Below are 14,247 nucleotides of genomic sequence, written 5' to 3'. Positions count from 1 at the left end.
TTTTTCAATTTTACTTCTCAAGTCTATTTTTTTTAAAAAAAATGGCCATTCAAAAATTCACCTTTTATTACATGATAACCAGGACATAACAGCAGTGCATGTTTCCACGTTCCTGAAATTCAGGCTCTTGCAACTTATTTTGCACCCCCAGTTGCAAGAGTAATAAGAATAGGGCTGTTTTTTCTTGTCATTATCGGAGTTATCTCCATTCCTTTGGAAATTAAAAATTCGCAGTACAAGTACGCTTTTAAACTGGGCCCCTCCCAGTAGGACATGATTCCTCCAGCAGCCCATCAGTTCTTCTAGGGCAAATGCAAACAATACTTTCCATTACAATAACCTGTAACCAGGAAAACACACACACACACACACACACACACACACACACGCACACACACGCACACGCTGCGTTCCATCTGTAGCATAGCAGCCAGAGAAAAGTTTACTAGCTTTAGCCAACTGAAGTCTGTGGAGCTGGGCCAAATTAGCATGTTTTTCTCCGCCTCTAGATGAAGTCATGATTGAAACATGGCATTGAACTTCTTTTATAAGGGGACGAGGAGAAGGAAAGAAAAGCTAAACCTGCAGGAAAGTGTCCCGTGCCAAGGAGCACGAGGTTAGGAAGTGTGTGCCTGCTTCTGAACCCTGAGTGGTTCTCTGTTCTGTAAACTTCGCCTCCCACTGGGTGGAGTAGGGCTTTTAAGAGCAGCTGGAATGCAGTTCCCCTGATCAGTGTAGCCAGTTGTTGCCTGTTTGAACCTCTGCCAGTCCTGGAGAGCAGTGCTCAGAGCTCAGACCAGCAGGCCTCTCTGCACCCCACTACCGTCCTTCTTGCCGGAGAGGCACGATCCCACCTGTCCAGCCATGGGGGAGGACCTCTCACAAGCTGAAAAGTTTCAGCACCTGGGGTCTGCCACGTGGCAGGAGAAGCCAGCCAGCCCCAGCCTAGCGCCCTCCTCCACGCCGAGCCCCAGCCTGAACCTGGGGAGCGCGGAGGAGGCCATCCGGGACAACGCGCAGGTGAACGCCGTCACAGTGCTCACGCTCCTGGACAAGCTGGTGAACATGCTGGACGCGGTGCAGGAGAACCAGCACAAATATGGAGCAGCGGCAGATCAGCCTCGAGGGCTCCGTGAAGGGCATCCAGAACGACCTCACCAAGCTCTCCAAATACCAGGCCTCCACCAGCAACACGGTGAGCAAGCTGCTGGAGAAGTCCCGCAAGGTCAGCGCTCACACGAGGGCGGTCAAGGAGCGCATGGACCGGCAGAGCGCGCAGGTGAAGCGGCTGGAGAACAACCACGCCCAGCTCCTCCGGCGCAACCATTTCAAAGTGCTCATCTTCCAGGTCAGTGCCCCCTCCTCCTCCTCCCCCGCAGCTGGGCCTCCTCACCCTCCGTGATCGCAGTCAGCCTGGCTCTCCCGGCCCTTCGTACATCTGTCCTGCCTGTCAGGGATCACACACACAAGGCATTGTCCACCCCTTGCCTTCTGCGGGAGGATGTGGAATCTGCGCACAGGGGTGGAATTTCTCAGGTCACTGCAGCCTAAACCCGAGGCGGGTGCCCCAGGGGTCAGTAGGCCAGGGCCGTTTGTTTAGCGAGCACCTGGATGCCGTCCATACAGGTTGGGAAGGTGAGCAGGTGCATGCACCCTGGTCAAATTCATTTGTCACTCTGCATTATGAACTTGGGGCTCCGACTGCAGCTGTTAGCTGGACAGGGCATATTAATTCCGTGGCTGTTTATTAACTCCTTGTGGAAAGGAGATAATCGTGTGAGTTGGTTTTTTTAATCAAGAAGTCAAATTCATGACTGCTTTAAGTGTCTTTTTGTCTAAAAGCTACCAGTGTTTGGGGGACTAACCAAGTATTGAAGACTGATTCCATTAGATTTGAACTCATCTCTTCCTTTAAGATTCTTTTGGCCAAAGCAGTCTTTGTTATTTTCTAGCAAATGATGCACTAAAAATATAGAGCATAACTCTTTACAAACACACTAGGTAGGCACCTTATCGCTCAGGGAAACCACAACTGTGAAGTAAAATACAAGCAGTGTTATCCGTTAGAGTTACAAAGGCTAGTCTTGAATATTTTCTCTTTTAAATGGTTTGCCTTAGAATAAAAAGGCCACTTAATTTTTTTAATGCATCAATGATGCAATTAATGTAGCAAGAGGGTATCTGGGGACAGGGAGATTGCGTGGGGCTCTTGTTCCGCCAAGTGGTGGGCATTTGTGAATCCAAGGGCAGCCCTGCCTAATGCTGGAAGCCCTTCCGCCCAGTGGAACGCAGCCAACGCAGAGCCCAGGAAGCAATTGCCATCCCTGCCCCAGGGCTGTCTCGTTGTGACCATGTGAATAGGAGAGGATTTCAAAGCCATGGAGGGGAGAGGCTATGACCAACTGTTTGATTGTGAAAGGCACACAAGAAGAGCCTTCATCTCCCAAGGGAGATTTAGAAATTGGAATTTAAACCGAGGGAGCCTTCCTTTTTTCTAAATGAATCTGCTCTGCCAAGTTAGAACCTAAGCCTCCTTCCCTCCATAAAAGGGAAGACTCATCTGGCTGCTTTTTTGTCCTCCCCAAATTGCACTTGACGTAAAGCTTCAGGCCGCTGATGGCCTCCTATACCTTGCAGGCTCTTGCAGCCCAGACAGTTTTTAGCTTTTTATGCAAATGGAATAGCTTTTCATGCACCAGATGAACTGAAAAGAGATACGGTGACTGCGCCTTTCTTAAGCCGTATAAGATCCTTACTTTATTAGCCTAAAAGATATTAGAAGTCTCAGCTCTCAAGGCATTTCTAAATTAAATACTGATCTCCAAACAAAACCAAACATGTCCAGACATGTTTAAATCTGAGTCGTCAAAGGAAATTTTCCTCCTTCCCATATGAATCGGGGAGATTATCTCTTGTCCTCTATCCCTTAGTTGAGGGGGCAGGGGAAGTACCTCGTAGAGGTAAATCATAATTTGTCAGGATCGGTTTATGTTTCATTTTGCCACGGATGTTCTGTAGATGTTGGGGGCAGGGATGGAGAATATCCGTGACTAAAAATTCAAGAGAATTGTAAATCTGACATTTAAAAAAAAAAAACAGCGGTTGGGGAACTTACAGACTCAGGCTGCTGTTGAGCCGTACCACGGTCTTGTGTTTTGCCACATTGGATTGACAGGTGTGAAATTGTAGCCAGAAATGGTAACAGTTCTCCAAATAGTGAGTAAAAGGTGAAACAGGGGTGTTCAAGAGCAAGGTGGAAGCAAAGAGAAGCCAAAGCAATGTATCCAGGCTCCCTTCAGCACCTCTTAGCAAGCTGCCCCCAAGGACACCTTTTTTTTTTTTTTTTTTTGGAAGAACAGTTTAGGAGACAAGGAACTAAAGTCAAGGAACTGGACCTTTCTTAAGCCACAGAAGACACTTTATTGCCCTGAAGGATATTAGAAATCTCAACTCTCAAGACATTGTAAGATGGTTATTTTGACAAAAACAAATCCAGGCGCAGTCACTTAGTGGAAGGGTTGTTCTTTCCAGCGTAGTAATTATGCCCGTGGATGAAATACTGACTTGTGCTGGAGAGGGCTCCAGTTTTGGGGTTGAGAAGCTGTATTTTGTCACATAGACACTGGTTCATACTCTAGTTTCACCACTTGCCAACCACGTGATCTTGTGCACACTTTGTAGCTTCTCCAAGCTTCTGTTTTCTCATCTGTACACTGAGGATATTAATAGGAACAAAAGATTGTTGGGCTCTTTTAGTAAGCCCCGCGTGCTCTAGGTGTCTTTCTGTGTGTTATCTCAGTTGCCCCCAGTGTACAGATGAGGGTGCTGAGATTCAAAGATGTTTCTATCTTGTTTGACGTCATTTGGTAAGCAAGCAGTGTGGCCAGGATGGGAACTCACATGTAATGGATTCCAGGGTATGCTCTTAACATGAAGGCTTCTTCCCTCCTGTCTCTTTTACATGGCGGGCAGTAAATAGAATAACCTATCTAAAATGCTTAGTGACTGGCACGGTGCTCAAGGAAAAGAAGCTCTTCCTGGGTGGATCTGAAATTCATTTGCACAGAGTGGAGGCTATACTTTTGCTTGGTTAGAAATATGGTTCTTGCGTGAAAACTGGCCCCGCCCTACCCAAGACCTTAAAACAGCTATGCTTATGCTTTTTATTTGGGACTTATTAAAAGACACACACACACATACCTGCACGCACACACGCACACATACTCTTCCACTCCCTGCCGTACATTGTATGGCAACTACCATGTGGAAATCAGTATTATGTCCCCAACACACCGTGAGAGCAAAGGACTCTACCCAAAGGGCCTACCCAAAATAGACCCTTCTAGTGGCAGTAGTCTTCACTGAGTGGCGGAGGGTGGGTGAGAGAGGAAGGAGGCAGATAATACACCAGGGACCACCCTATAAGTAACTTGTCATTTTCAGACCACTTGAACCCTACGCTAGACTTTCCTTTACTAAATTCATTGGTTTTCTAATTTAACCCCCCCCACCAAAATTGATGTGAAAATTGAAAAAAAAGAGAGAGGAAAGAGAATCTGTCGCTTCAGTTGAGCATATCTGGTACGGGAGTATTCAGAGGATTAGGCTGCCAGTTTGTGAAGTCCAGTTGTTTCCTCCAGCACCTGCAGCTGTTCTGTGGTTGGTCGCTCAGTTGATTTGTGTACTAGGTATTACACATAAGCGGTTTTTTAAATTCCAAACTTTGTCCTTAATTTTTCCCATTTAAAATAGATTATTTATTGTGCAGCTGGGTGGCTCAGTCGGTTGATCATCTGCCTTCAGTTCAGGTCATGAATTTGGGGTCCTGGGGTCGAGTCCCGCATCGGGCTCCCTGCTCAGCGGGGAGCCTGCTTCTTCCTCTCCCACTGCCTCTTCCCACCACTCATGCTCTCTCTCTCTCACTTTCTCTCTCTCTCTCAAATAAGTAAAATCTTTAAAAAAATAAATAATATAAAGTATATTATTTATTTACTTACTTAAGTGTATGCTGAACTTACCACATTGTTGTGGCATTAAAACCTCTCATCCCTTTGGCAATTACTTCAAGTTATAGCGAGCGGTATCTAAAACTTGAGAATGTTCATCTCCCTTTAAGCAATGAAAAAAAATTGTAAAATCCTTGTTAAACTTAGCAGCTTTTCTTTTTACACTATTTTATGATAGCTTAAGATCAATGTTTGAATTTAAAATATTAGGAGAGGACCCAGTATAAACGAAATAAGACTCAGAGGGATTGGTGATCAAAAAGCAAATGCTGAAGACTAATAAGACTAATGCTTTGCCTGTAAGTATGGCTATCTTTACCTAAAAATAGAATTTATACGGAAAATCAGCGAATTTACCATTAAAAGGGAATTTTCTCTGTTGATTGAAGAGCCTAGAGTCTCACAGGTAACTGGCGGCGAGGGTGTGGTGCCCACTTAAGCCTTAAGGTTCTGGTTAATGATTATCTGAAAAAGCAGTTTGGGAATGATTTCCAATCTAGGGAACAAAATGAGAGTACTCATGGACAGCTTACACTTTCATCCACATAAAATTGTGAAATTGGGTGAAAGTAGAGGTTGGGTGTTTGCTGTGGACACGTTCGTGGAGAATCAGGCCTATCAACGTGTTCAAATATTCATCATTTGACTTCCTTCGAGGAGATCAGAATTTGAGAAAAGTGCTAAAAGTGTAACATCTTCAGACTGTTTTTTTTTCATCTTCAGACTATTTTAAAGTGGATTTTGTTTAAGACAGTACTTTCTCTATCCAAAGCCACTGCTCTGAAAACCGTTAAATTATTACAGCTGTAGAAGAAATGCGAATACAGAAAATCAAAGACACGTTTATGTGACACCTCACCATGTTTACGTCACATTGATTCACGTTCCCATAATGGGATTATTGGTTTTGATGTGCGACTTATCCCGTGCCCTTTGAGTTTCTGAGATGAACAAAATACTAGCTCTTATTGTTATTATTTGCACTTCTGAATGTGAGCACTGCCTCAGGCATGTTAAGTGAATAACTGATTATTGTTTCTTCAAAAGAATCATTACTTTCTCTCATTTATTAAAAAACTAGACCGTTTCTCAAATGCCGCCCTTCCAAGTATATGTGGCGCCCTCCAATGTTTTGCAGTCTGGAGCTGTTAGAATTGAATGAATGAAAAACATTCTCCAGGGCAGCACAGGTCCTCTAGTTTGGATTCTTGCATGAAACGAAACCTGTTTGGCGTTAGTACACCGGGAGATCTCTTCTGAAATTTGTTAATTATTTTTCATGGGATTTACATTAATATCAGAAAATCAAACGTCTTGGAGCTGGAAAGTACCTTAATAATCATTTAGTTTAACCTCATTTTATATCAAAGAAACAGAGGCCCTGAGAAAGTGACTAGCAAGGTTTCCTTTTATTAATAATAGAAATTATAGAGTCGAATGGTAAAATGAGTAAAAACAAACACTGTATTCCCACTATGGCAAAGTTCATGTTTACTGGGTTTTCTACACCAGCTTTTAAATAATTCAGAATGATTTGTTTTCCATTTTGTGGTGGGGTTTTTTTGTGTGTGTGGGTAACAAAGACTACCTAACCAGTGTGATCTTAAAAAAGAATTGAACCCTTGATAACACTGAAAAATAATGAAACTTTTAAATCCTCCACAATGTGAAAGACTGCTCAGGGATTATAACTAATGCATTTTATTCTTATGACTTGCTGATTCTACCGACAGCTGCCTTAGGGTGCAGTTCTAATCAATGGCTTTATCCACTTGGCAATCTATACCTCAGAAACACAAATTGGAGAAAACCATCAATGTGTAAAAGAGACCTATAAATCAGAATGTCAGGTGGGCATAGTTCCATTTTAATAACTAGTATTTAGAGATTATTGGATAAAGCATCCCATGGACACAAATTTATGGTCCTCATATCCCTTCAGGATGCCACCACATCCCTGTGGGACTGTGACAGCCGTAGTTAATTTCTTCTAACAACAGGGATGATAAGTTAGTGACAAAAGAACAGACTGCTGGCTTCTCTCCCCTCATTCAAGCTTTGGCTCTAGGCTTCCTTTTCTAATGCTGGTCATAGAATCTCCTTCTCTTTTAAAGTGCATACTTCTGTGCATGTGCGAAGATTTGCTTCCATGAGCTACAACCCAAGAGGTGCTCGGCAAGTTGGCAAGTTTCTCTGTGTTGATATCTACATGCACAACCGGGACAGTTAGTTCGAGAGAATCAATATAAATAGTAAACAAGCTGAAGTGTAAGGAAAAATGCCACTTCTCAGGAGTTCTTTCCATTCCTTTTCTCTTTCGTGCTGCAAGCACATCATTCATATATGTTTGAAGTGTGCTGTTTAATTCTCCTTCCTTTGAAAAACTCCTAAGGGTTCTTGTGAAAGGTCAGAACCCGGAGCAGCTGCATTAGTGGCGGCTGAGTACCTTTTTGAAAATAAATCTGTAGGGCAAACTGTCAGGCTGCTCTTGGGGGACTCTGCTAGGTGGAAGTGCCCAGGAAAACAGTGCAGCCCACAAAAGATTCTTCATGCCACGTTAAGGAGTCACGAACCCAAAGTCGATATATGAGTGACTAGCATAGTGCAGCAGTGATGGAACTGAGGACAAGTGCTGGGCCCTCCCCTTGAAGGAGCCGTCGGTGTTGGAATCTGTCAGAGAAGGTGGATCAGAAACGTGAGGATGGGAGGCTGAAGGGGAAGTGTCCCCTCCCTTGTAGACAGGTGAGCTACCATCGAATGTTGCCACGCAGCGTGTGTGAGAGGACCGAACGATGGCACGTGTGCAGGGAAGATCGGACACCGGGAAGCGCACACTCATAGAAGATCTACTGTCTGAAATGCCAACTGAATGTCCACCGTCCTAACAGCGACTTCACGGTCCCACACAGTGCAAGCAGTTCACTCAAACAATAGAGATTTGGAAGAAGCGTCAGTATTTTCCTGCTTCTAAAGACACATGATGGAAAGGCAGGACCTCGTGCGCTCCGACACCCGCAGACTCGTGTGGGAAAGGAAGGGGCTTGCCCTCAGGCTGGATGCCATAGGCCGCCAGAGAACAAACGCTGTCCAGATGGAGCCCAGAACACTGCTCAAGTAATAACAGTGACAGCAGAAGCATAAAGCAGCTAGTCAAAAAGACATAGCTCACTTGTTTCCAGTTGTATAAGGACACATCCAGCTCATTCTGGATTATGTCTGTGGCGGCTGGGTTTATTTTCAGAGTTGGCTTGGCGCTCCTGAATCAAGGTCCCAGGCGCTGTAGGAAGCAGTTCAGCGGGTCTCCCTCCGTCCCTCAGCCGCGCTCCTCTGTGCCCTGTACCCACCGCACATCACTCTGACTCACCTGACCGTGCACCTTCCCCACACCTGTCTCCAAAGGACATGGGATGAGACAGACCAGAATTTCTGACTCGACGGGAACTAGGTTGTCCTAACAACAAAATGAAAGTTTAAGAAGAAAGGCAGCATTATTTAATTCTTCTAAAAGTACAATTAGTACGTTTACCTCTCTGTTAAGGTTGAAGAAAGGGAAGTTAGCAGGGTAACCCTCTGAATACCCAGAGAGATTAGACCATACGAAATATATCTCTGCTCTGGGAACCAAGGCTTATTTTTGTAGTTTCCCACCTAAATTTCCGCTTCCTCCACTGAGGACTTGCAGTAACATTTCACTGAGTTCTTGGTTTCTGCCTTTCCTGCAAACGGCTCCTGTCAAACTCTCCTAACCCTCTCACCAAACCCCAGAAGTAATTTTGCTTCTGGACAAAACATCGGGGCCTTAACTGTCCCTGCAGTCGGCCTCCCTTCCGGGGATGCTCTTCCACTGAGAATAACATCCTTCCTTAAAAATGGAAACCACTGTGCCCCTTAGACTGAGGTTCTCCTCATTTCCCAGGGGAGCAACAGTCAACGAACTTCCTTCTAAGACGCAGAGCTAAGCCTATTCTTTTGTAGTCCTCAAGCCTACCCGAAGAGTAGGGCTAATTTCTGTCACAGCCACCCGCAGGCCTCTCTTAGAAAGCCACCTTACCCAACAGGTGCTCAATTCACAAACTGCTATTGAGCTGCCAGAAGTATTCGAGTTGCTGGGGCCTAACCGTGAACAAGAGACAAAAATTGCCACCCTCATGGGGAGTACATGCCAGTGAAAGGGGAAAGTCACTCTCTAGAAAAGTCTATGTCTTAAACGACTCATGGGAATCCCATACTCCTTTCAATTTTTTTTTTACTTTGTCTTTTATTTTTTTTTAAATATTTTATTTATTTATTTGACAGAGATAAAGACACCCAGCGAAAGAGGGAACGCAAGCAGGGGGAGTGGGAGAGGAAGAAGCAGGCTCATAGCAGAGGAGCCTGACGTGGAGCTCGATCCCAGAACGCCAGGATCACGCCCTGAGCTGAAGGCAGACGCTTAACTGCTGTGCCACCCAGGCGCCCCTACTTTGTCTTTTATACTGTGTTCCTGACACTTTCTATGACATTCAAAATGGGTGGTTGTGGAGAGAGCTTTCGGAAACAGAATCTGTAATTTCTTTACTCTAACAGACATTCTGTTTAACCAGATTTTCTGCTATTTACCTCTACCTGAGACTTTATCCTTCGTTTCTAACCAATTTACAGAAAGGACCATGGTATAAGTATGTGCGTGTGAGGGGGAGACACGGAGCTGTATCTTTTCAGAGTATCACAGTTTTACTATTCAGTGGTTAATAAGGAGAGGGACTTTTCAGTTTCTCTATAACAAACTTGTTCATTTAGCTTTTGTAAGCAAGAAGTTAAAAAATATGCAGGGGGCGCCTGGGTGGCACAGCGGTTAAGCGTCTGCCTTCGGCTCAGCGCGTGATCCCGGCGTTATGGGATCGAGCCCCACATCAGGCTCCTCCACTATGAGCCTGCTTCTTCCTCTCCCACTCCCCCTGCTTGTGTTCCCTCTCTCGCTGGCTGTCTCTATCTCTGTCAAATAAACAAAAAAATCTTTAAAAAAAAAATAAAAAATAAAAATAAAAACTATGCAGGTACACTCTTTAGAGCATGTGTTTGATCCTAACCCCAATGTCACTGACTTTTCGGTCGATCACAATTACAAAACAAGAAGGGAAATTCTTACTGTTAACATGAACTTTACATGACGTTTACATCCCAGACAGACTTTTTAATGCACAAAATCTGGTTATTTTTCAAGCTGAGAGTCGACTGGGCAGTCCACGATCTAATCTGGACATTGAAGCCCTGGTTGAAGCCAGGGTGGGCGCGGGCTCTGAAGCCTGGCGCACCTCGGCATCCCTGCAGAGCCCTGAGTGTCCCTGGGAGTGCAGTTTGAAGGCTGCTCGTGGAGATCAAATCCTCTTGTTCATATTTGGAAGACACTGAGACCCAAGGAGTTTAAGTTATTTGCTGAAAGCCACCCAGCCCTTCAGCAGTCCAGCAGAGACTGAGACTCCGGCTCCTGTCACACGTTCTTTCTACTGTGCCATTTCTTCCCATGAAAATGTGAAGAACCCTTGCAGGCTGGCTCTCGTTAATCTAGTATTCAAAGAAAAATTTAAAAAATGATTGGGGCACCTGGGTGGCTCAGTCTTTAAGCGTCTGCCTTCAGCTCAGGGCGTGATCCTGGCATTCTGGGATCGAGCCCCACGTCAGGCTCCTCTGCTGGGAGCCTGCTCCTTCCTCTCCCACTCCCCCTACTTGTGTTCCCTCTCTCGCTGGCTGTCTCTCTCTCTCTGTCAAATAAATAAATAAAATCTTAAAAAAAATGAAAGGGATTGTTATGCTGTGTGATCAAGTCTGTGTGAATTCATACCCACCCTCTTAGTGTCGGGGCACCATTGCCCTTGCTCTCTGAAGGCACGTTCTTGGGCTCTGCTCCCTGACACACAGGGAGGGGCAGACTTTGCCTGTGTGCCTAGAAGTTGGAGGAGGAGGTATGCTGGGAATAGTGCAGGAAAGGGGGCAGATTCCTGAGCTCTCTCCTCACTCTTAGCTCTGCGGGGGGGGCAAAGTACTCTTGCCCAAGGAAGCCCTGTGTAACAATAGAGCCTTGATAAACTGCTTCAGAATTCCCTCTCACAACTCTGAAAATGGCCATGGCATGCCACTTCTGCTTATTAGTGCCCCCAAAGGATACCCTAAACCACAAGGCTCCAGAGTGGGCCCCCAGTAAGGCTGGCCCTTGCTTCTCCTACTCTTAAGTTATGTCATCAGAAAGATTAGTGTGCAGTTTCAAATACACACCAAGGCTGACCATACTTTTCCTTCTGGCTCCCACCTGGGGAGGGAACATAGTATCTGACACTTGATGGCTGCCCAGTCCTCTCTCTTGCCCCCATCTTTTACCTTCTACCTCGGCCTCCAGGCTCTTTTGCAGTGGGATTTTGGCAGGAACAGAGCCATCTGACCTTGAAGGAGGATAGGAGACAGGCCTCTTGGGTTCACAGTAACTTACTTTAGCTCCTTTATCTAGGCAACTTCCTGGTCTATCAGAACCACAGCCCACTTCCCCCGCTGCCTGTCACTGATAGAGCCCTTGCCAGCTGCCCTCCTAATATTCCCAATAAGCAGCCCTTGCCCTTATCCAGCCTAGCGGAATGACTTGACCAGTTCAGAATTAACTCCTCACATTCTAGAAAACAGAAGCCACAAACGTTTGGTTTTTTATCATCCCCCTGTGCCAGAAAGACCGACACTGCAAATTACAGCAGTTCAGGACGATCTGTGAAATCTGTTATTAACATGAAATCTACATTGTCCATCTTTTCAGGAAGAAAATGAGATCCCTGCCAGCGTGTTTGTGAAAGAGCCGGCTTCCAGTCCAGCGGAAGAGAAGGAAGAGCTTGCTGATGAAAACAAGTCCCTGGAGGAAACCTTGCACACGGTGGACCTCTCATCAGATGATGAATTGCCCCATGATGAGGAGGCCCTGGAAGACAGTGTGGAGGAAAAGATGGAAGAAAGTAGGGCAGAGAAAATAAAAAGATCTAGCCTCCGGAAAGTAGATAGCCTCAAGAAAGCATTTTCTCGCCAGAACATCGAGAAAAAAATGAACAGGCTGGGGACCAAGATCGTATCTGTAGAGAGGAGAGAGAAGATTAAGAAATCCCTCACTTCCAATCACCAGAAGATATCCTCTGGGAAAAGCTCCCCCTTCAAGGTTTCTCCCCTCACCTTTGGTCGAAAGAAAGTCCGAGAGGGAGAGAGCCCTGCAGAAAATGAGACCAAGTCGGAAGACATGCCTAGCAGTGACCAGATAGCAGATGAGCAGGAAGAGAGCTCAATCGTGGAGGGTCTTTCAGAAACGTCCCAGACCAGCGCCCCAGTGGAAGGGAAGAGCAAGGAGGGGGAGACAGGGAGGGCAGCCTCCAGGGGGAGTAACTCGGGCCGGGATAGCAACATCGACTTGACAATTAAGGAAGATGAAGAAGAGGAGCCAGTGGCCGTGGAACAGGCCCAGAAGGTTTGCTATGAGGGCGGCTACCTGCTAACATCTGAGGATGCGGAGCGGTCCGATGAGGACCCAGTGCAGCCTGCAGTGCTGCAGGTGGACCAGACCAGCTAAATGCAAGCCCGCTGCGACCAGCCTGCGCTTCCGTTTAAATGGGTGAGCAGAGTGCAGAACCAGCCTCCTCCACATCTCCAGCACTGCCCCGTCACAAGCGTGTTCTTGTCCAAGCGGCCATCAGTCACCTCACAGTAACAGCACACACGTGACCAAGATCTCCTATGAAGGCAACCTGTCAGGACCTCTACTCCTAACTTGCTCTTAGGTTCTATTTTTATAGAATTTCTCCAAGATTGCACAGAAGAAGACAAGGAGCAGCTGCAAAACGCTGATCAATTTGGCTTAGCTAGAAAAACCAGAGGCTACTTAAGATACTAGTCATGAAATGTGACTCATTTTTTGTCATTCCATAAGCTTGCTGAATAGTGTGCCAGTACTCTATTGAATTTCCATAGAACTCTGTGAAGCTGATTATTGTATTTCAAGTGTATGATATATAATATACATATGTATTTAAGCTAAAGTCATACCTACTTTTTATTTTCAGGGGGAAAACCCACTTTTAAAAAAAGGTGAAAGAGAAGGGCCAGGTGGTTATTCACTTAATAGAAACCAGGGTCTTATTGAAAATGAAGGGAAAAAATTGGAAGATTATAATAGTCAGCTAATAGGAAAGCCAGGACTATCAGAGAAAGAAAACTAAGAAGGAGAAGTTGGAAAATAAGAGAAACAGGAAAGGAAGAATGCCAAAGAGAAAGAAGAGAGAGAAAAACTACGTGCTTAGAAATAAAATATTTACAGTATTAACTCAAGTATTCCATTCCTTAAATAATAATTCTAAAGAGTTTCATATATCCTGGAATAATATGTTCTATCTTCACAATATTTTTATTTTCTAATATCTTTAAATAATATGAAAGCATATTTTACTATGTTAAAGCTGCATTTTTTCTTTAAAAGACATTACAAATATTTCTCCAATGAGGTTTAAAAGGATGTTGTCTCTTTAACACTGGAATGAACATAAATCTTCAAAATTCACATGTACTGTCTTTTCTAGGAAGTGGGATCATACTATTCTTTCATGTTTTCCAAATTTGAAATAACCTTTACACTCCAGATGATGTAACGTAGGTCTAGAAAGATGTTAAGATCAACAGGTTTGAGAAGGGAAGGATTCTTGTTTTCTTCCTTTTTGTACATACTGCTAATTTCATCCTAGGTCATATTTTATTTATATATTAATTTCACAGAATATTAGTATGATTCTTCCAAAAGCATGCTAATGTATATATGTGCACATTTATTCAGAGAGAATAATTTTTACTACTGCCTAACATTACACTAAAATATTGCTTTATCTATTTTTAACTACAGAATGCTAATGTTTTGAGAAAACTATTAAATTATAGTTTAGAGACACTTGTGACAGGGAGCAAACTCCCTACCTTTCATATGTACCACTCACCATAGGTAACCTTACAAATATAAGTAATCCAAGACAGTATTAACAAACGATGCTTTGTGTTATAGAAGGAAAAATAGGATTAACAAAACATATTGATGGCGTAACCTATACAGCTCTTTCCTTATTTTGCAATAATGTACTCTAAATATTGTTGAACTAACAATGGCTGTGTTAAAGAAAACTAAATAAACAAAAAAATAAAAAGTGCATAACAATGTCAGTTTTTTGGCAGAACAATTTTAGAACAAGCAAAAAGA

At 44.3% G+C, this 14,247-nt stretch overlaps 1 protein-coding gene across 1 annotated transcript; it reads left to right on the top strand.

Moving 5' to 3' along the window:
- The first annotated feature begins 473 nt into the window (after positions 1–473).
- Positions 474–14,199, top strand: CAVIN2 (caveolae associated protein 2). Its single transcript, XM_002917997.4, is given in 3 exon segments — positions 474–1,098; positions 1,100–1,348; positions 11,785–14,199. Coding segments are annotated over 3 exon segments (1,278 nt in total). The 5' UTR covers positions 474–864; the 3' UTR covers positions 12,580–14,199.
- The last annotated feature ends 48 nt before the right edge of the window (positions 14,200–14,247 follow it).

The sequence above is a fragment of the Ailuropoda melanoleuca genome, chromosome 2, assembly GCF_002007445.2.
Source record: "Ailuropoda melanoleuca isolate Jingjing chromosome 2, ASM200744v2, whole genome shotgun sequence".
NCBI classification, from domain to species: domain Eukaryota; kingdom Metazoa; phylum Chordata; class Mammalia; order Carnivora; family Ursidae; genus Ailuropoda; species Ailuropoda melanoleuca.
The sequence above is the reverse complement of the archived record's forward strand: the minus strand, read 5'-3'. Positions and strand labels throughout refer to the sequence as shown.